The sequence below is a fragment of the Anoplophora glabripennis genome, unplaced genomic scaffold (assembly GCF_000390285.2).
Source record: "Anoplophora glabripennis isolate ALB-LARVAE unplaced genomic scaffold, Agla_2.0 scaffold4, whole genome shotgun sequence".
NCBI lineage: Eukaryota > Metazoa > Arthropoda > Insecta > Coleoptera > Cerambycidae > Anoplophora > Anoplophora glabripennis.
Genome location: NW_019416568.1, coordinates 282,824 through 304,217, shown reverse-complemented (window position 1 = coordinate 304,217; position 21,394 = coordinate 282,824). Strand labels below are relative to the sequence as shown.

General features: G+C 33.8%; 5 protein-coding genes across 6 annotated transcripts; 3 read left to right on the top strand and 2 right to left on the bottom strand.

The window, feature by feature from the left end:
- Positions 1-127: 127 nt before the first annotated feature.
- On the top strand, positions 128-2,329 carry LOC108917389 (cytokine-inducible SH2-containing protein). Its single transcript, XM_018723949.1, has 4 exons — positions 128-680; positions 1,219-1,344; positions 1,401-1,642; positions 1,695-2,329. The coding sequence occupies exons 1-4, from the start codon at positions 390-392 to the stop codon at positions 2,053-2,055; spliced, it is 1,020 nt and encodes a 339-aa protein (XP_018579465.1). The 5' UTR covers positions 128-389; the 3' UTR covers positions 2,056-2,329.
- A 1,420-nt stretch (positions 2,330-3,749) lies between these two features.
- LOC108917475 (ubiquinone biosynthesis protein COQ9, mitochondrial) lies at positions 3,750-7,828 on the bottom strand. Of its 2 annotated transcripts, XM_018724095.2 has the most exons (5): positions 7,674-7,826; positions 4,850-5,130; positions 4,257-4,469; positions 3,985-4,194; positions 3,750-3,931 (listed from the first exon to the last, which is right to left on the bottom strand). In XM_018724095.2, exons 1-5 carry the CDS (start codon positions 7,717-7,719, stop codon positions 3,896-3,898), a joined length of 786 nt encoding a protein of 261 aa, XP_018579611.1. In that variant the 5' UTR covers positions 7,720-7,826; the 3' UTR covers positions 3,750-3,895. The 2 variants fall into 2 exon arrangements, with proteins under 2 accessions (XP_018579611.1, XP_018579610.1); XM_018724094.1 differs by lacking the exons at positions 3,750-3,931; positions 3,985-4,194; positions 4,257-4,469; positions 4,850-5,130 and adding an exon at positions 5,769-7,535 and having other exon boundaries at positions 7,674-7,828.
- Positions 7,829-8,019: 191 nt separating this feature from the next.
- LOC108917439 (F-actin-uncapping protein LRRC16A) lies at positions 8,020-20,285 on the top strand. Its single transcript, XM_018724030.1, has 19 exons — positions 8,020-8,204; positions 8,915-9,012; positions 10,680-10,730; positions 10,787-10,996; positions 11,051-11,280; positions 11,343-11,602; positions 11,662-11,849; positions 11,906-11,983; positions 12,042-12,223; positions 13,226-13,377; positions 13,430-14,244; positions 14,295-14,470; positions 15,331-15,553; positions 15,861-16,077; positions 16,540-16,791; positions 16,843-17,073; positions 17,124-17,363; positions 18,334-18,392; positions 19,584-20,285. The coding sequence occupies exons 1-19, from the start codon at positions 8,168-8,170 to the stop codon at positions 19,686-19,688; spliced, it is 3,804 nt and encodes a 1,267-aa protein (XP_018579546.1). The 5' UTR covers positions 8,020-8,167; the 3' UTR covers positions 19,689-20,285.
- Positions 9,212-10,547, top strand: LOC108917440 (DNA/RNA-binding protein KIN17). Its single transcript, XM_018724031.1, has one exon. The coding sequence runs from the start codon at positions 9,329-9,331 to the stop codon at positions 10,484-10,486; it is 1,158 nt and encodes a 385-aa protein (XP_018579547.1). The 5' UTR covers positions 9,212-9,328; the 3' UTR covers positions 10,487-10,547.
- Positions 14,472-15,135, bottom strand: LOC108917441 (adenylate kinase isoenzyme 6). Its single transcript, XM_018724032.1, has one exon. It carries the CDS (start codon positions 15,130-15,132, stop codon positions 14,539-14,541), a length of 594 nt encoding a protein of 197 aa, XP_018579548.1. The 5' UTR covers positions 15,133-15,135; the 3' UTR covers positions 14,472-14,538.
- Positions 20,286-21,394: the final 1,109 nt, after the last annotated feature.

Here is a 21,394-nt window from a genome sequence, read left to right as displayed (position 1 = left end):
ACAGTGCTACCAACAGTAACCCTGGGATTTCCCTAAATACTTCTGGAGTTATCTAATCTTCTTCTTCTGTATTGGTACAATGGTAGATACATTTTTGTTGCAGTGATTTTAATAGACGTCAAATTTGGTATGTCAAAATTTCCCTTGTATTGTGGGTATATCGGTTATCTTTTGTAGAAAATACTAAAAAAAGTAGTGTAATTGGTATTTGGTTGGTATAAATTCCGTAATTTTTAATGTGCAATCGAGCAGTAATTATTATAAACACTAATAACTTACTTCCTTGTTAATATGAGAGTGTTGTTATCATATATAGAGTTCTCACAAAGTGATAGATGATTTAAGAGCGACTGTGGTAATAAAGTAATACCTCAGTAATAAGAAAAAAAATGACGAACCCAAATACTCATAAAACTAAAAACTGGATGAACCGTTTGAGACAACTAAGTATAAGAAGAAACCCTGGAGACCCTGTCGATGATGATTTTACAACAGTGGTGTTTCGCAGACCACCTGCTGATAGTGATACTACAACTTGCTCTAGGACTCGTAACAGTTTTAGGAAAAGTTTAAGAAAAATGCAGGCTAGAGTAAAAAATGTATTTATGAATAACAATGTCCCTCCAAGCTCTAGGCATACCATTCACATTTCAGCCTCTTCAGCCAGTTCTCAATCTCGGGTATGTACTTTATTTAATAAGTATATATTTTTCATAGCAATATGAAGACGTTAAATTGATATAATATTAATAAAATATGTAATCTAAAATAACACAAATTAAATATCTAATTGTGCTTTTATTATCAGATTATCCGGAAATATATATGAATATTCATGTCATTTGTGTTGTCATTGTTATTACACAAACTAATATTCATAGGAAACACAAATGATAAGATAATGAGGAGGTAGGGGAAACATGAGTAATACAATCACTAGAATATCACCACCTATCTCTTAATACGGAAATAAATGAATTAACTAGCTTTGTTTAAAATTGCAACTGATTTCAAAATATTTTTTTATTTTGAACCATTTAAAGCTACTGTTTGAACCCTTTTACTTGAAAAAAATTTCATTGTTGCTGTTAGATTCATCTTCAGCCATTTATTTAAGCAGTGCAATATTATTTGCTATTTAGACAGGAACAGATAGAGAAATAATTTTTAATTTGACCTAGTAGGATTTGTAATTATACTAAGCTTATTCTTTTGTAGGTTACACTTAGCTCACCAACGACACATGTAGAAAATATATATAGCATAGAGCCAATAAAAAAGGAATCTATTGCAGAAGAACCAATTTTTGAAATTCCTCCCAGAGTAATTAACGATCAAAGTTTGGTGTGAATTAAAGTATACATCTTTGAATTTCATGGATTTATTTATAATTTTTTCAGTATTCGAATAGCTACGAGAGTCCGATATCTGCAGAAGGCCCTCTGCTAACCCCTAGAAGAGAATCAAGAAGGAATTTCCCTCAATTGTCTGAAATACAAAATGGTCGGGTCCCTAAAGTAGAAGTCGTTAGTCTTTCGAATTGTTATTGGTACTGGGGGCCGATTTCAAGAATGCAGGCAGAGGACAGGTTGAGAAACTTCCCCGACGGAGCCTTCCTCATCAGAGACTCATCATCCGACAAGTAACAAAGCAATTACTTAAATTGTAAAATCGTTCATTAATTTCTCCCCCAGATATATCTTCACGATGAGCTTCAGAAGCGTTGGCAGAACTCTCCACACCAGAATCGAATTGAATAAGAACGGGTACAGCCTCTTCAATCAGGGGGGCTATCATAGCGTGGCGGAACTCGTAAACGACGCCTTGACGAAATCCAAGAACGGAGTGTACTGTTACACTAAGTCCACGGACGAAATAAGCCCCAATTACCCCGTAAGACTTACCTTGCCAGTCTCGAGGTATGACAAGGTGGCGTCACTGAAGCATCTCTCTCGGTTCGTTATTCGACAGTGCATCAGCATAAACGACACGGAAAAGTTGCCGCTACCTCGGTCGCTACTCGTTTATATCAAAGAAGACGGTTCGTATTTCTGAATTTCATGGAACGTAATAATTATTTAGTACTAAGTTTTTTTATGTTTTTATTTTTGGGAATTTTTAAGTTTTAGCCGGTCCGAGCTATGCTCTTAATTTTTTTTATGTGAAATATTAAATTTGTATATTATAACGAAAGCATTCAGTTTTATTACCATTTTTTAAGGGAAAGAAGTAGATAGATACTGTCATGATATGCGCATTTTATATTTTTATACTTCCTAACTGCTCCAAAATCCGCATTGCTGCACTGCACTGCTATTTTTGCTAATTTATGGCCAGGTTGCTCAGTGCGGCTGTGTTTGTGCCGCGTTTGCCAACCTGCCAACCTCTTGGTTCTTCAATTGAGATCAGAAAGACTATACCAAATAAATGATTTTAGCAAATTTCTAAATATATTGAGTACTATTTCTTAAAAAACTGTTTACTGCTTTCGAGGAGACTAACGAAATGAATAGTTAAAAAGATTTAAAATATTCCCCACGTTTTAATCTTTCGAAACACATTTTCTCTTAAAAAAGTGTATTTGTATATTCAAAATATTGCTTTTTAAGTTGAAATTTTCCTTTTAATGTATAACTTAATAGTGTAAGCAAATTTTTCAAAACGTAACCTATTAATAAGCCCGGATCTGCCTAAAAAATGTCCAAAATTTTCAACATTGTAATCATTATTAGTTAGCTTATCCATAACGGTTTCCCCAAATTATTTCCACGGCATTTTTTATATAGCGTTCAAACGAAAACTAAAATTTAAAGAACATCCGGTATTTCTAAAGACAAACGCTACAAAATTCCGTTCATGCCTTTTAAATAATATGAGTGCCTTAAGATTTCTTGTTTTATGTTTTACAGTTTATGTTTTTTAATTTGAAAATGATCTGTAACAAAGACCCTGATAATTTGATTTGACGACCCGATCGCTAGTTTCTTCTAAATTTCTCTTAGGTCTATGTGTATGGAATGAAGTAAAACTTTCCTAACGTACTAAAATGAGTAGTTATGAATGTGCAATAATTTTTGTTTGTATAGGAGAAATCTTGTCGAGCATTTAACCTTTTATTCGTTATTTATTTTTCACGTTCCAGAATTCGCTCCTCAATTTCTATACCCCCTGTATATTATTATGTTAGTGTAGATATAAAAAAGCAAAGCAATATAAAAATAATTTTCACCCGAAAAGTACTAAATAATTATTTTGATATTGATTTAATATTAAGTGTTATTTATATTTTTGACTGAACATACTTTTATTTGCATTGTTTGTAATCATCCATTTAGTAGGACTTACTGTTAGTCTCGTTTTATATACGCGCGTTTTGCTTTGTCTCCTTTAAAATTATGAATAATTTCACTTTGCCTATTTTTTAAAAAAATGTGTATAAATATAAATTTGTGATACAAATAAAATATTTAGTTTTATGTAGAATTAACCTGTCGCCATTCATTTAATTCAGCTTTCCCTCGTCAAGGTTCAGTGATGCTTTGATTCAATATTAAGATTCGTTTACAATGAATAATGACAAACCGTTGCGTCTACGCTCGAGACAAACCACCATACGTACCATAGTGAAAGGAAAGAATGTTAACTTTTGAGAGGTTTTTCCCGCAGCCAATTTCAGACAGGAATTAACTTCGGAGGAACGTTTAGCACTTAAAAGTGCATTGGTCTAGAAATTTTTTTATACGCATACGTTGTGAAATAAAATATTTATTAAGGCAGCTTTTATCAAAGCCGTTTTAATTACAAACAAGCATATTTACATGTAGGACATTTAATATATTTAATAGTTCTTATGTAATTTTTGGTAAAAAAGTTATACTGCGATGTAACTGCAATACTACCTATTCCAGTTCAGTCCTAGAATATTACGTGCCTAAAAATAAATCATATTAGAAGGTTCCAACGACAAACAATGAGATATTTTACCGTAACAAACACAGCTTGTGCAGTTTCTTTGGCGGTGTGACTTTTAACGTCAGATTTGATGAGGATGTCGTGCAACTGAACGGCCTCCTCCAAACGTCTGTTTAAAAATGTCCAAGTTTCTTCGAAATTCTCCGACTTGTCTTGTATTATATACAGTTCGGTCGCTTTATATACTGCCGCTATCCCAATCCTCCTAATGTACCAGTTAAACTGAAACGAAACGAAACGATCCAAAAAATACCGCACTATTCAAAATCTTCAAGTATATTTACATCGACTGATCTATCTCCGGCGTAGTAACAAATATCGTCTACCATCGTTAAGAGGGTGGCCAGAGCACTAGGAACGTTCGGAGGTAGCGTCATAATGGCGATTGCCTGAGGCCATTTACTAAGGTAAGGGACGATCATTTTTATCCGCGCTTGAATCGCTTTCTCCGCAAATTCTCCTGGAGGCAGAGGTTTCTCTTGCTGACCATTTTGAAACTGAAATTGAGGAAAAACTGAAAAGAATTCGTCATGAACTTATCATATTTAGTAAGTTCATAAAGTCAAGTTCTTGATTTTCAGGTGGCGGAATTGCATAATCAAATAAAAAAGTGTCATATATTTTTTGCAGTCATTGCAAAATTCAAATAAATTCAATAAATTTCGAATACTTAATAACCTTAAACGTGTTTTTGTAAATTAAAAAAGATAAATTTAATTAAATATAATTAATCTTAATTGCAATTATTATTTGTCATAAGCTGTTTATAAAAATTACACGAGATTACTTTAAAAATTGTTAGCTACATAAATAAATGAATAATAATAATTCATCTTAAATTCTTTTGAGAAATCATTAGTGTTTATAATTCCCTCACCTGTTTCAATAATTCAACCAGCTTCAAATTAGAACTACTCTGAAAATATTGCACTAGGTCTGCCCCTCCTCTGGAGAACATCCCGTGTGTGATGCCAGGGTAGCCCACCGATTTGGCACCGGCTGTTATCGCTTCCTTAGACCATCCCAGCTCTGTGACGAAAGGCAAAGATGCCGCTAAAATTTTGTTCTTTATATCATCTTCGTAGCTTTCTCCATTCGCTTGTTGCGTGGTACTGTTCGTAGAACTAAATCTGCACGTCGTCCTCAAACCGCAGGCACCTACAACAGACCACTTCCAAATAATTTTTCAGAGGACGCTCTCTCTGCTTCTATACTGTATGATTCGTCGAGTATCAAGAGACCGAGATGTCTGCGTCTTGATTATTCAGACGTCGCAAAGTTATTTATATTTTCGGTAAGACATACGAGTATTATGGGTCAATTAAGTTTTTCGTTGTCTTAAATCTAAATTGCAACTGACAGAATTGTGGCTTTTTTCATAATTCATAAATTAGAAAAAAAATTTGTATAATTTTAAATAAATTGTCAACTTTTTGGAATTATTAATCTTCATAATAATTACACCTTTGCATATTTTAATAACTTCAAAATATTACAGATTAACATTTATTTTTACACGAAATAATCAAAAGGTCAGGTTGCAGCACTGAGTCTGAGAATTTACATTTAAAAAAGATTAACTCTAGAAATGCAGTTCCACCACTAATTAACATGACTTGATAATTTTATTTACATAAAAGTGGTATATGATTTACTTATCTAAAAATTTTTTATTTTTGCATTACTGCATATTAAGAAAGGAATATTATATTTTTAATAAGCAAATATCAGTTTATAAAAGATTATTAGGCACACCGACTATTCTTCATTAATTTTAACAATAAAAACGCATAATATTTAAAGAAGAAATAAATTTATATTAAAATGATCACTTCCGTGCCTCGATACATTCTATAAGTCTACTAAGAATACTGTCCATTATATCAAAAGCTGTCAATGACGAATAAAGCACTTTTAATTTCTCATTCTTCGGCATTTCCAACAAGCGTTGCCCACCGACCGTGACGGAAGTTTCAGAAACGCCTCTTAGAGCTGACTCTTCTTGAAGTTCCTTAATTTTCAATTCATAATGCGCCCGGGACAAGTCTATTCCTTTCCTTAGAGGTTTGAAATATATACCGTCCAAGAAATCGAAATAATTCCAGATTTGGGTGGTATTATTTTTGTCTCGCAGGGCCAAGTATCGCAGTAAATTTAGAGTAGCCATTATTTGATCGGAGAGCTCAATTAAATCGCTCTCTTCGTTTTTGTGTAAGTAACAGCATCTTCTTAGCAATTTCAGTAATTTTGATCCTTTAAAGTACTCGGACATGTTCCGTTCGTTTTTCGAAAACTCTTGTGCCAATCGATCTTTATACTGAGTTATTGTAAATCCTATTAGGCCCGAATGATCTAAAGTTGAAATTAAGTTGTAGATTAGTAAGTAAAATCCGCGTATTTCAAATGAATTTATATAAATCTGGTAAATGTTCAGAGCTGATTTTCTTATAATATCAACTTGATTGTAGATAATGATTTTAGTTAAAGCCATACAAAAGTTATAGTGATCTTCGGAGTCCAGCAATAAATAGGAAAGTTTTATAAACTTTATACGCTGCATTAGAGCTAGCGCTAGAGCAAGGCCTTTTTCAGTGCACATTTGTTGATTTATTTCTAACAATGAAGTTACAAGGTGTAGACAGTTTTGGAAAAAATATATGGGGCAATAGACTTTCGGAACAATTTCGATCAAAATTTCTTGCGAGTAGACTAGATAAAACAACACCGCTATCCCTAGAGTATTAGGCTTTATAAGAGCAGTATTTTCTAAATCAAAACGCATTTCAATTAATACAAGAGGATTACTAACAACTTTAAAAATTTTCACTACTAGGTTCTCAGCTATAAGTCTCGCTTTACTTTTGACTCCATCAAAAATTTCCATGTCTAAATACACCAGGGGTTTTCCAAGAAGTTGTACCAAGAATTTACAAATAATTTTACTACGTTCATGCACATCTGCAGATTCTGTTTCCAATTCATTAAGGAATCCGTCATAAAATACTAATAGCTCTGAATATAACTTCACAATTCTCTGAGTATCCTCATTATTATCCAAAAGAAGTTTCTCCTTGCCAACCAAATTAACATCTTCTGGCACCTCACATTTGTTTATATAAGTTTGTATTGCATTTAAACACCATGCTAGAGAGTTCAAACGCTTTTTTGGAATTCGAAATATAATTTTTTGAATAGGCGTTAACAACATTAAAAATTTTGTATCATCGGTGGATTCCTCTATTTCTTCTATAAATTGAAGCAAGGCTTCTTCCGGATTAGAGTTGTCTGCAACTACGTTGATTAGTTGTTCACAGCATTTGAACACGTCTGAATTTTGTTCCTTATGACTTGCTGTTAAAAATTCACAAATGACAGGTACCAAATCCCAAGAATTATTTTGTATTTCGGCACTGTATTTGTTGTCTCTGAAGGCTTCTAAGGCATACTCTGTGTTCCCTTGCTTCAACGATTCTTGGATATTTTTTACAAAATCACTATAAGTGTTTTCCATCTTTAATTGCAAAGAAAATTTTTCCCAATTTTGAACTATTAATTTCCAAATTCTGTAAAGAGATTCCTAATTCGAACAATTGTATTGATATAGGTTTACAGTTTAGTATATTTTAATTGCAATTATTTTATATAACTTAGGTTATGTACATAATTCTTAACGAAATTTTACAAATATAAAAAATACTTACGTCTTATACTTAATCTTCTAACAGAAAACAGCACTACAAATGACATAATTAATCACATAAGAAAGAAGATAAGTTATTGAATATTAGGATAGTGTAAATGATCAAAAACATTAATGAATGACATTTTCACTGCAAAAGTTAATTTTATAGTAGGTTTTATCTACTCGACATAATTTTTCTTCATCTTCTTCTCCTGAAAATTACGTTCAATGGAAGCCAGTATAGCCAATGATGGAATCTAAAAATTACTTTCATAATCATCAGTATAGCCAATTGCTTCTTGATTAGTTATAATGTAAAGTTCGACCATTTTTAGGGATTTCATGTAATGGTGATATTTGCAAAATCCACAAAAATTCACTAACACCACCACCCTAATAACCCGAAAATGACAGTGACAGCTAAATAAGTCCCCTTTTTTGTTTGGGATTTAAGTAAAATGATTAATAATAACACTTATTAAATGAGGTATTTGTGTTTTATTTGTTTAAATTATGTCTACCCGATCACAACTTACAAAGGATTTAAATGGTGAGTGCATTTTTTTGTTACAGAGAAAATAAAAATACTATGTTTACAGTTCCGTTCATTCAAAGGGGAGTGTCAAAATATCGATGACAAATTATTTTGCAATACTACTGTTTATATTTTTTGACCGTGAAAAACTAAAAAATGAGAAATGTATTGCATAGTAGTTCACTGGAATTAGTCACACATCTATGATTCATGTGTTTCAAATTAATTTGAAACCATTTGTTTTCTCTGAATTAATTATTAACAAATTAATTGAATGGTCAGTAGTACATGGAAGTGACCCACTGACCCTAAAATTGCAATAATTTTTTAATAATATGAATTGAAAACTATTTATTTTAACCAGAAATAATTAAGTTTTGCAAACTAAAATTTTTGTTTCTTTATCTATATTTCTGTTGAATATTTTTTCATGTGGAAAACTATTAAGTTTTCTTAATACTAATTTCAGTTCTTATAATTTTAACAAAAACTTTAATGTCCTAATCATTTCTTAACTATCGTAATTTTTTAGTTTTGTACTTTGATTTTAGTGTAACACTGCATATTAATTTTTTCTTATTTGGAGAATCTTTAAAATATAAGGCAAATTCTGATAATGATATTTACAGAAATAAATATGTCTTGTTGGGTATGTCTATTTTTGTAATTTTCTAGTTTGTCTCATAACGAAATATGTTTTATTAGTTTTTTTGTTTTGTTAACAGATAGTATTAAATCCTCTGTTGGAAATAAAGTAAAAATACTCTTCAAAAATGTGGTTCGCCTGGAAACAAAAGGGGACAAGACTGAAAATAGGGTTCTGGTAAGTAGGAATTACCTGTGATATAGCTATTTAAGATATATAAAGAGGCACGAGATGCATAATTGCTGGCAATGTATTTTTCTGTCACGTATAACGATTTTAAATGTTCCGCCATATAGAAATATTTTAAATTAATATGTTGGTATTAGATCCTCCCAATCGGGAGGAGCTAACAACTAACTTCAGTCATATCTGTTTATCAATGTCAAATAATTGGTTTCTGTTTGTGATGTTTTTGTTATCAATCACAATTATTAAGGGTTAATTTTAAAGTAAACGATTTTCTTGTGAACAGTAATAATATATAGATAACAAAATGGGGAAAGCAGAAGTTGGAACCCCAAAATACCTCTCCAATAAAATGAAGGCAAAAGGTCTTCAGAAATTGAGATGGTATTGCCAAATGTGTCAAAAACAGTGTAGAGATGAAAATGGATTTAAATGCCACACAATGTCTGAATCCCATCAACGACAACTGCTTTTATTTGCGGACAATTCAAAAAGGTATATCGATGATTTCTCGTTTCAATTTGCAAAGGGCTACATGGAAATTTTGAGGCGACAATTTGGCACTAAAAGGGTGAATGCAAATAGAGTTTACCAGGAATACATCCACGATCGCGATCACATACATATGAATGGTACTAGATGGGTTACATTAACAGGGTTTGTGAAATGGCTAGGTAGAACTGGGCAAGCTATTGTGGATGAGACAGAAAAGGGGTGGTTTATCACATATATCGACAGATCACCAGAAACTGTGGAACGCGAAGAAAAGAAAAAGAAGAAACTTAAAATGGATAAAAACGATGAAGAAAAACGAATGGAATTTATTGAAAAACAAGCTAAACTTGATAAAGAAAAGGCTGGCCCGTCTGTTGAGCCAGTCTATTCAGAATTAATTAGAGAGAATGAGGAGGAGACTTTAAAATTGGATATAAAACTAAAAAATAGTAAGACTTCTGTTCCAGTCGTTGCAGAAAAGATTTTTAAAAGACCAGCGGAACCGAGTAAAAATGGCGACGTTAAAAGAAGCAAGGCTGAAAACAAGAAGAAAACTGCTCTTGATGAAATAAAGGAACAGGAAGAGATAGAGAGAGAAAAGAAAAACCGTAAAGATTACTGGATTACTGAAGATATTATCGTAAAAGTTATGACAAAAAGCTTAGGAGAAGATTTTTATAAACAAAAAGGTGTGATTCGTGAAGTTATTGGAAAATATGTCGCTATAGTCAAATTATTCGAGAGTGGTAAAAAACTGAAAATAGATCAAGAACATTTAGAGACCGTTATCCCAGCTATAGGCAAGTTAGTGAAAGTTGTGAACGGTGCTTATAGGGGTGAAATAGCAACTTTATTATCTTTGGATGAGAGGAATTTCTGTGTGGACATTGAAATAGCATCGGGAGTGTTAAAAGGACGGAAATTATGTGGTGTAGAATACGAAGATATTTGTAAATTGAACGACCAATAACTTTAATTTTAAACGAAGTAATTATGTATCAAAGTAATATGTAAAACGTTTAATTTTATAAAAAATATGTATATTTGAAAATAAAATGAATAATCTGAATTGGATTTTATTAAAACATCCTAACAGTCATAAAAAAATATCGTATGATTGTCATAATTGCAAAAATTAAAACATTTGTTTTTTCAATCTATAGGTGTTTTCACCATGTCGAATATTACTGCTCACTGCAAAGGTGCCAACAAAAGTAAGTAATTGCAACTGGACATTTTAAATATCTCGTAAAAATTGTGACCTTTGCAGATCGATTGCCATTTTCATTACTTGGAAATACAAGCGTTAGAGAGCAAAAGGGGCAATCAACTAAGTCTCACGGTAAACGATAAGGTTTACTCGTTCTTGGTAGGGGAGGACTCTACATGTAGTACCGAAGTGGATAATATGATTTCTGCTCTGAATAACGCTATTAGAAACATTTTCCCCACTGTCCCACTACAGCACATCATAAGAAAAGTATGTTTTGCGATCACTTGCGTAAATCCAGAGACTTTTATACATTATTTCTAGATTGAAGTTATACCAAATACTAGATTGCAACAATTAAGAGACTTAGAAGCCATAGCAAGCAGTAGAAGAGAAGTAGGACCATGTGGGGGCTTTTCGACCCAGTACGCCTGCATGTGTGATTTTCATGGAATGACGTATCGTGAAGAGGTAGCTTGGGATGTGGATAATATATATGTAGCGTTAAACACGAGAGAACTGAGCCTTAAAGACTTTGAATACTTGGATCAAAAGTAAGTGTGTTGGAGAATACTGAAGCACAAGCAGCTGATATAACATCGTAAATGCTTTTCAGGGATCTGATACCGATAATAAGTGCTCTAGAATATAACACTTGGTTTACGAAACTGCGTGCCAATCAGGTAAAGCTCTCCCACGACAACATAGATAGGATCTTACACGTGTTGAGGAAGTCCCTGAATTTAGAAGAAATTTACCTGGATAATCTAGGTCTTAAAGCGGATTTTGTAAATAAGCTATCAAATGTTCTAAAACTAAACCTCGCTACAGCTTTACATACCATCGATTTGTCGCATAATCCCATCGAAGATAAAGGTAATGTATACATTCGTACGACTTTTATTCAAACTATTTGACGTCCATACACGTTTCAGGTGCTACATACTTGGGGAACTGTATTCCAAAGCTCAATAAAGGATTGGTCCACATAAATTTGGCGCATTGTGGGTTGAGTTCGAAGGGCGTTAACAATCTGTTTAGTGCCCTCTGTAATAATTCTAGTTCATCGACCACTCTAACCTACCTCAACTTGAGTGGAAATAATCTTAAAGACGATATTAGTGTAAGTTTTTAATGCGTTACGTTAATTCCGTAATCTTATTTATTCTTCCGTTTCAGCACTTCCACAACTTCTTGGCTCAACCAAATGCTCTGCAACACGTTGATATTTCTTCAACTGATGTCATCCTTGAAAACGTGAGTAAGCGATACGCGCTTGTGGGGAAGTAATTGCCGTTTCTCTTTTTTTTTTTAGCTTTTCGGTGCTTTAGTTAGAGGCTGTACGACAAATTTAGTTCACTTAAATATCTCTAGGAATCCGTTTAGTAGTAAGAAGAGCAAAGAGGCGCCCATATCATTTAAGCAGTTTTTTAGTACAACCCTTAATCTTAAGTATCTTAACATGTCTCACTGTAAATTACCTCAAGAAGCACTGAAGTAAGTATAAAATTCGTGGATGGCGTAGTGGCGGTAACGAGGTAACCACCCTCCGCAATACATGTGCATTTTAGCAGGACGTCGGTCACAATCGGGCAGAAATTGCCTTCAATCCCATGGCTTTAAAAAGAAACCGCCTACATCTTCTCCACAATAACAAATCGTTTAATTTAAATGGATTTATAGTTTTTTTTTATATCTAGCCATCGTAATAAGTTTACTAAGTACCGAGGAGGGGTTCTATATGAAAAGAAATCCTTGAAATCATGCAGTTTAGACTAACTTTACAAGGGTGTTCAGGATCAACTGAACACGCTGTATTGAGCACATAAAAGTTCAGATATACTGTGATCGGATTCAAACTGTTTCCGAGAAAATTGTACTTTTATTGTAAAAAAAAGTAAAATTGATTTAATACGATTATTAATAGGTTTTTTGATTAAATTGTGTGCAAAAATATTTTGACGTTTGTTCAAATTGATTTGATACTTAATAAATTCTTTTAAATCCTGTAAAACATCTAACTATTTACAAAATAAACTGCAGTTTTCTTGAAACCAGTTCAATTTAGATATACAGAGTCGGAAAGTCCCCATGGTTCATCGGCCGTTACGTGAGAGCGTTAAAGAAAGTCATAGAAATCCGTGCGATGGAGAAAGATAAGGATACGATCCGGATCTTATTTGTGGAAGGGCGAAATGGGCGGTGACTATTAGATGCCTTCATTATAGCAATCTTTCTCCATCGCACGGATTTCTATGATTTTCTTTATCGCTCTCACGTAACGGTCGATGAACCATGGGGACTTTCCGACCCTGTAGATATAGAAAATGAAACAAAAAACATTATTTGTAATCAGTTTGAATCATTCGCTGGCAATCGTAAAGATTGGGGGGGACATCTTGAAATCATGGAATTTCTGCGATACATGTACATTTTTTGGTCGTGTGGTTACCCCCATGAGAAATACTTTTATTAAAATAACTCCCCGTTTGTTTTTAGAAATTTATTGTTAGGACTGGCTTGCAATGAATTTACCAAAGAAATGATCCTAGACATAAGTAACTGTGGACTGGGAAGCCAGGGCGCGCACGTCTTGGAGTCGTGTGTGCACGGCGTTCGATGTATTTCTAGTCTAGATATATCTGAGAATAGTGAGTTAACGTTCCCTCAAATTTTCGAATGACTAAATTGTTTCCGTTTCAGACATGGACTCAGACTTGAGCAACGTAGTGATAGCAATAAGTAAAAATAAGTCGTTGAAACATTTAAACATGGGTCGAAGCATGAAGAAGCACATGTCCCTAATAATGGACGCCGTGGTCCAGATCGTGCAAGACGACGAGTGTCTCTTGCAGTCGCTCATAATCCCCGACTGCCGGCTGCGCACGGACATGTTCAACTTGCTGAATGCCCTGGGGGACAACAAGTCATTAGAAACGTTAGACATAAGCGGCAATTTAATAGGTGATTCCGGTGCTAGATTGTTAGCGAAAGCTCTACAGATTAATAATAAACTCAAAACAATCATTTACGATAGGAACAATATAACGTTACAGGGGTACAATGACATAGCTTACGCCCTGGAGAGCAACAGGACGGTGCAATACATGCCGTTTCCTATTTTCGACATAACCCCTTGCATGAAGGCCAACGCGGAGAGGACGGACGTGCTTATGAGAAAAATTCAGGATCTATTAAATCGTAACATCTCTTATAAGCAACAACGGTTAAAATCGTTCCCACTTCAACCTGGTTTTCTCCTCACCTCCAAACAGCAGGCTTTAGATAGGCTCGTAGTTCAGACTCAGGATGCTATTAAGAACTTGGCTGGCGAGTCGATCACCTCCAATAACGATATTAATCATGCGACGGGTGTTATTCAGGATGCGGAGAACTCCAAGCAGCTTTTAGTTAGACTGCAAGAAGTGGCGCAACACAGGGACGACAAACACCCTGTAGAAGATAAATTGCAGCAAGTCGCTTGTGATATACATGCCAGTATTTGCGATTATGTACAGGTAAATCACACTAACGATTGTAGGTAGGTAGTAAATTTATTTTTTCGTAGATTACTACGGATAAAATGTTAAAGTGTTGTAAGGACCAGTGTCCTTATGTTTTACACGATGAGCAGACGGTTCAGGATATCAAGAAGGAATGCAGGAAAAAGAAACAGATTCCTTTAGATTTCGTTACGACTTGTATCAAGCAGCAAGCCGGAATAGACATAATGAACAGAACAAGGTAATTATTTATAATTATAATTGCCTTACTTTAAATATTTACAAAACGTTATTTACTGAATATATATTTTATGTCTTCTGTTTGTCTTCAAACCACTGCTGCAACCATAAACATATTTTATTTACGTTATCTTGCATTTCATCCGGAGTCCGACTGTAAAGTTCGTGAACGATATTTTCCTTGTAAGAAGCTTTGGCTTCTTCCAAAATCGTTTGAAATATCTCGCAGTCGATATTATCTTCTAATTTCTTTCCCGAGTATCCCCTACCAACCAACCTATCATAAAGAGTAGTGTTATCGGCACGTAACACGAAAACTACATCAAACCACCGTTCGGGGAAGAATTCGCAACTGTGGTAATCAACGATATTTCCTCCTCTGCACATTACTTCTTCCAACCCATCCAAAAGCTTGTCTTCGTCTAGGACCGGACACTGATACACTTCGTCGTATTCTTCTAAGCAGTTGTGGTCTTTTGCTAACTTGGATATCTCTAACCATTGCAGACCAGTTAGTTCCGAAAGGTGCTGGCATAACGTCGATTTTCCCACCCCCGGGGTACCTGTTACCAATATATTTGGAGCTTCTTTTGGTATTTGAGGAATATTTTCCATGCCTTTGTTGATATTTACACGTGAAACGAACAAAATACAGTTTAACATAACCTCAATTTCTCAAATGTTAAAATTGTCAAAGGTCAAACATCAAAAGTTGAAATGTATACGAGGGAAATTGAATAAGTCCACCGGAATACGAGGGGGGTCGAAAAAGTTTAAAATCGCACAAACATGTACAAAAAATGCTTTTTGGCATATATCTAGTAGTTATTATTGGCTGATTTTGAGTATAATGTTTTTTAGGGAGTTAAATATTATGATTGCCTCACAATTATCAGAACAGGTAACAGATGAAGTTTACGAGGCTTTGATGAGGAGCTACAAAATATTAGTCGGTGATGCCAGTGCAATAAGAATAGACTCTCCGCCACGTAGGTCTAGATTGAGTAGCTCGGATAGTTCTCGGCATGGTGCCAGTGATATTTCCATAACTGATAGCAGTCACCAGTCGGATCATTCTCCTTTGGTAAGTGTGTTTAAATTTATTTGAAATGGTTTAATTAATGATTTAAATTGCTCCTTCACACGCAGAAATTGGAATATTTGAATTTAGTAAGTACTTTTGTAGACTATGTAATTAGTGTAATTATATGTAATTTTATTAGAATACTGGATGTAATAATGTAATGTGAAAAGTTTGATCCACTTTTTTTATTAGTCAGTCAAGTTTGCACTTTGATTTATTGCATACGAGTATCTGCGATTCTGTGGTAGATTTTAGTATAAAAATAAATTTCGAGCGATCTTGCTGATTTGTATTATATTTCTATTAGGCAACCCCTCATTTATCGATAAAAAGAAAAAGTTTGCATGGAAGGAAATTGAGGCCTAAATCTGTTGTTGATAGTGTAGAAGGCCTGTCAGCTGACGATATACCCAGTTTATTACCTTCCCTTCCTCATAATTCGGAGGAAGAAGATTCCGTTACGGAACTTCCAAACGCTAGTCACCAGCTGCAGCACCTAGTCAAAGGCATTTTCCTCAACAAAGGTTAGTTAACCCACTTGTTTTTTTTTTCCATTTGGTATCAAGAAGATGCACAACTAAACAGCACTTGTTGAAGTAACATTTTTAAGGCATAATTCCAAACGCAAGTTAAATTTTCATTTAGGGATAATGTTCCCCAGAACATCAATCCGAAATTATTATTTTTTTAAATCGAATAGTCAATTTATAATTCACTTTGTAAACTGCACTGCTTTTGTCTACGCCGCTACTGGGCAGTTCCAAACTCGGTTGTATGTGCATACTTATCAGTGTTGCCTGTCATTACGTTTCTGACCCAATTTTGGCATTCTATTAAAATTTAACTGCACATATCAGAACTGTCCCTTTTTTTTTGTTCGATTTATCAATTCCAATATTTTTAGACATCTTTATATGTTTTACGAATTCCATTTGATATCGCATTACTTAAGATGAGTTTTATATGACTTGAGACGCGTTTCGTAGGTCGTCCACGCAGAGCTAAGACTAGAGCCCCCACGAGGCCGGTTGTAAAGCCGCCAGACGTGGCAGACTCGGTATCGCAGGATTTAGTGGAAGGATTAGACTCTTTCTTCCGTCCAGGCTCCGTAACACCAACATCGGACGACTGCCATTCGTTTCAAGCCGATGGAAGTCCCAACCACGAGTTTTCCTCGCCCGTGCTTAGCGAGGACAGAAAAACTCCCAAGCTCAGTAGAAACTCGCCGTTACTTAGAGGTTAGAACGTAACCGTTGTCTAATAACCGTTTTAATCGTTAAACGTTCCAGGGTTAATGAATCCAGCTCCTAGGTCTAGATCGACGGATAATTTGGAGAAATTCTCGCCGTCATTTTTAAGAAAAACTACCATAGATTCAGCCTCCCCCCTTACTAGAAGGCTAACGGGGGACAGTTTGATGTCTCAAGAGAGCAGCGACGGTAGCCTTGCCGCCGAGTCGAGTTTCGACCATTCTCCTGGAAGTACGTTGTCTAAAATATCACCCGATGGGTCAAAAACAGGTAAATAACGATGATAATAAATTAAATTGTTTTATTTGTTTTATTTGCAGATGAAAATGATTCTACGAAACAACTGAAATCGAAGCATGGTCCGGCAATAGCTCCCAAACCGAGGCCGTGGTCTATGGTTAATTCAGAGGCTAAATCGGGGGATTTAAGTTTGTTGAGCGACGGATCGTCTCCCAACAATTCTACTGGGAACACTCCAGATTCCGCAGAGGCTTTGGATAGTTCCGAATCTTCTTCGATAGACAGACGAATCGCGAAAGATGTCAAGCTTAAAAGAGGCGGTAAGTGTACATTTTTTTTCAGTCTTATTTCATTTTCATTTTGGGACAGCTTCGTCGTATCATTATTTGAAGCTTTTGTTGATTAATACTTTTTGTTTATAGATAACTTAGAATTTTTTGTTTTTTTTTAACCAAATATGTTAGAAATTTACTTCTAAAAGTAAACTTGTGCACAAAATTAATAAACCATTAAAAATTGGTTTTAATTTCGAAGTAGATTTTCGGCCAATCTAATTTTCTGAATCTGAAAACAAATTTTTATCGAAATTTTGATTATCAGCGTATACAGTGTGAGAAAAGATTAAGTTTTTTCCTCAGTACCAGTATTTACGGATATTATTTTAAAAATGAACTGCTAACGTTAAAGAAAATTCAAATTGTAGCCGCAGAAGTTTAAGCTTTGCGTTGATTGTCCTGAAAAGTTTTAGTTCTTACTTAAAATGAAATCGGAAAAGTATCGTAATAGAAAAGAACGAAATTCATATGACAAAGAGAGTATTTTGAAAAAATAATAGTGTCATATATGGAAAACGAAAATTTTTCATAATAAAAAAAAAAGAAGAAAGCATACGAAGGTGTACGAGGGTAGCTTCTATGAATAAAAAGTAAAGATAATCCAGTTTTTACCTAAATTGACATATCTATTTGGTGTTCTAGTTTTAACAATTTTTTGAACCCTCTAAAGTGATATGCCCATGGAATCATAATATCTGACACGCTTTATCCTTCGCGCGCATATACATGTGGACGATGTTACTAGATAAATCTGTATTTAAAAAAATTTTAAATCAGACATTTGCCAGAAAATTAACTGTGAAGTCGAGATCAATTTTTAATGTTAATCCTGTTCAGTTCAAGTTGATCAAAAATTAAAAATTTTAAGTTATTGTTACGCTTTGCTTAAATTTTGTGCCCGAACCCTTGCTTTATTTTGCGACTTTTAATTTCATTTTTTCTTTTTTTTTGAAAGGCATTTTGCAGAATTATTTTCCAGATCGTGGAGATTTCAAGTTTTTGAGCCGCTATAAGGTATTTTTTATTTATCGTTCTATTTTGTTTGCATTTTAGAAACTCTAACTTATTTAATTTTCTTTTTGTGTACATAATTGTGATCGATACTTTTTTAGTATTTTCTCACATTGACTTTTCCAACTAGAAATCACATAAAGTTTAACGACTTAATGAAGTTCTCGTTTTGTAAACGTCAAAAAAATAAAAAATCTTTGTGAGAACATACTTTTATTGCCAATGAAATACACGTTTGATCCTCAGCTGTTTATTAATTTTCATTTAATCGATGCGTTCTACTAAACAAACCAGTGACTTAACATTTTTTTTGCATATTTTTGCATCTTGCATGTATTTATATGTTACTAATGACTCGAACTAATTTCCATACAAATAACACTTCATGTTTAATATTATGAGAACAACTTACCGCTTTTAAATAATTTAATTTTCTTCGGAACACATTTATTTCAAAAGTTGGTCGTTCTAAATTAATTATGCTTTTGAAAAATTAACCATATTAGAACTGATTTATTTTTACTGTAAAACTGCAGATAAGACAGATCGTCAGTCCTAGTTTTGTAGTGTCCCTCAAAGTGATCGGTTTCAAGTATAATTCCTGTTTCATTGGCTTTTAATATATTTTAGCACGTTGTGATTATTTAAAAAACTTAACAATACTGAAATGCGTTGCAATATTTAACTGGCAAAATTTTTCAGGTGACTCTTTGACCGATAAAAAAAAGATTATCTGAACTTACGCGATTATTTTGGTTAAAAAATACCTGCGGAATTTTATCAGTGCAATATTGCAACGCCCTGTGTATTAAAATACAGGGCGTTAATTAAGTAACTTGACAAACTTTAATTTGTGATATACATGCATCCACAAATCAATAGTTTTTTATATACAGAGTGTTGAAATATAAAAAAAATCAGCTTTTCTAAAATATCCCCGAAGACGTTTGATTCTGGAGTTTTTTGTGAAAGTAACTCCTAATATATTCACGGCTGGTGCATAGCGGAATTCAGTGGATTTTTGCCTTTCATTAGACTAAGTTTCGTCACTCTATATCGAACGCCTTCAGAGACGTTTTAGATAAGGTATTTTTCTTTTGACTCGACACCATGCGTCTCGAAAACTATCGATTTGCAGGGTATATAATCTTTTTGTTCAGTATGTGATGGACGTTTTTGTAAATAAACTTGTAGGGGATAACATCTGAGAAACAAAGCCAGTCAGCTATGAACGTGGAGGAAAGGAGGGACAGCAACTATAATTGTAGGGAAACGGAGGATGCACACATAAGTAGATAATTAATTATATTTTAGTCTTCAAACGTAAACACAAAAAAAAAGTTTCTCTAGAAATCTGTGTAGATTAAAAAACTTCATTGTTGTATTTTTATTACCTTGGCGGCTTTTATAGTAGGCATATATTTTCAGAAACAGAAATCAATTAATTTTTGGATTAGAATTAAAATTCTTGACTGCCACGTTATTATATAGGGACAAAATTATTTTTTAGACTTCACGTATTTTAATAAATCGACTCGATATTTAATGTACATTTAGGGTTTAACGAGTTAATCTGTGTGTTCACATTTTTTTTTAAAGGAGCATTTTAACGTTTTAAAAATTATGTAATTTTTTGATTTTTTTACCGATCTATTTTACTGGTATTTTACGCTTTCTTATTTTAAGCTGTTTAAAGTACATTTATCACCGTTAGGCCAACCAATAGTGCGAAAAAAGAGGCTGTTTTTGCAGTTAAATATGGCAGCAAATTTCATGTATTTCCTTTTGAAAAATACTTAGTATGTTTAGTACTACTTTATTAGTACCCTAGCAAAGTCGTGAACAATTTGCAAAACTGCAAAAAAATGCCAGTTTTTTGTTTTTTTTTATAATATTTCGAAAAATAATGATGGAATCGTCTTACTCTCAATAGGACTTTTGTAGAGAATGAAAAACTTATAAAATGGTTTTTTGTGCTGCAACCCGATCAGTTCATTTTTTACAGAGAAAATCCGGAAAAACCTCTAAAATAGATCTTTTTTTCAAAAATTCATAACTGCGTCAAATTTGAAGCTGGAAAAACAATCTTGCGGAAAATGACAGATGCATTATAAAAAAAATCAAAGTGTTTTTTTCACATCGTGTCGATTTATCAAAAATGGTCCGATTTAAATTCTGAAAACGGCATCTGAAAGTAGATCTCCAATTTGCATATCTCGGATTTTCACCTGAATGATGGGAAATATGCTAAAAATGCCCTTGAAAGTCCCCCGAAACAATCGAAAGTATGCTCGAGCCAGAGTCCTCTGCTCGCTGCTTCCCCTACTACCACTACCCGACTTTCGATTGTTTCGGGCGGCTTTCAAGGGCAATTTTAGAGCATTGGAGATTTTGTCGTCTACTTTCAGATGCCGTTTTCAGAATTTAAATCGGACCATTTTTGATAAATCGCTACGCTGTGCAAAAAAATACCCTAATTTGTTTATAATGCAATTGCGAAAAAACTATGCATCGGACAGAAATCATCTTGCGCATGATCAAACTACATATTATCTGTCTTTTTCCACAGGATTGTTTTTTCAGCCTCAAATTTGACGGAGTTATGAATTTTTCGAAAAAGGTCTATTTTAGAGGTTTTTCCAGATTTTCTCTGTAAAAAATGAACCGATCGGGTTGCACAAACCACCACTTTATAGGTTTCTTTATTCTCTACAAAAATCCTATTGAGAGTAAGACGATTCCATCATTATTTTTCGAGATATTATATAAAAAAAACAAGAAAACGTCATTTTTTTGCAGTTTTTATTGTTTAAAAAAATTGTTCACGACTTTGCTTGGGAAATCAAAATACTAAGTATTTTTCAAAAAGTAATACACGAAATTTGCTGTAACATTTAAGTGTGCCAAAAAATCGCTATTGGTTGGCCTATGTGTAGCGTGTAGCGTAAGAAAACTTCAAATGCTAGAAATAAGCATCAGCGAAATCGACATATAATGTTTAAAGA

Bases quoted from the DNA above. Each gene is read 5' to 3' on its own strand.
- LOC108917475 (XM_018724094.1), bottom strand. From the start codon at position 7,483: ATGGAAAACACTTATAGTGATTTTGTAAAAAATATCCAAGAATCGTTG.
- LOC108917389 (XM_018723949.1), top strand. From the start codon at position 390: ATGACGAACCCAAATACTCATAAAACTAAAAACTGGATGAACCGTTTG. The intron at 681-1,218 runs GTATGTACTTTA...ATTCTTTTGTAG, and splicing joins CAGCCAGTTCTCAATCTCGG to GTTACACTTAGCTCACCAAC. The intron at 1,345-1,400 runs GTGTGAATTAAA...TAATTTTTTCAG, and splicing joins TAATTAACGATCAAAGTTTG to TATTCGAATAGCTACGAGAG.
- LOC108917441 (XM_018724032.1), bottom strand. From the start codon at position 15,132: ATGTTAAACTGTATTTTGTTCGTTTCACGTGTAAATATCAACAAAGGC.
- LOC108917440 (XM_018724031.1), top strand. From the start codon at position 9,329: ATGGGGAAAGCAGAAGTTGGAACCCCAAAATACCTCTCCAATAAAATG.
- LOC108917439 (XM_018724030.1), top strand. From the start codon at position 8,168: ATGTCTACCCGATCACAACTTACAAAGGATTTAAATG. The intron at 9,013-10,679 runs GTAAGTAGGAAT...TTCAATCTATAG, and splicing joins AGACTGAAAATAGGGTTCTG to GTGTTTTCACCATGTCGAAT. The intron at 10,997-11,050 runs GTATGTTTTGCG...CATTATTTCTAG, and splicing joins TACAGCACATCATAAGAAAA to ATTGAAGTTATACCAAATAC.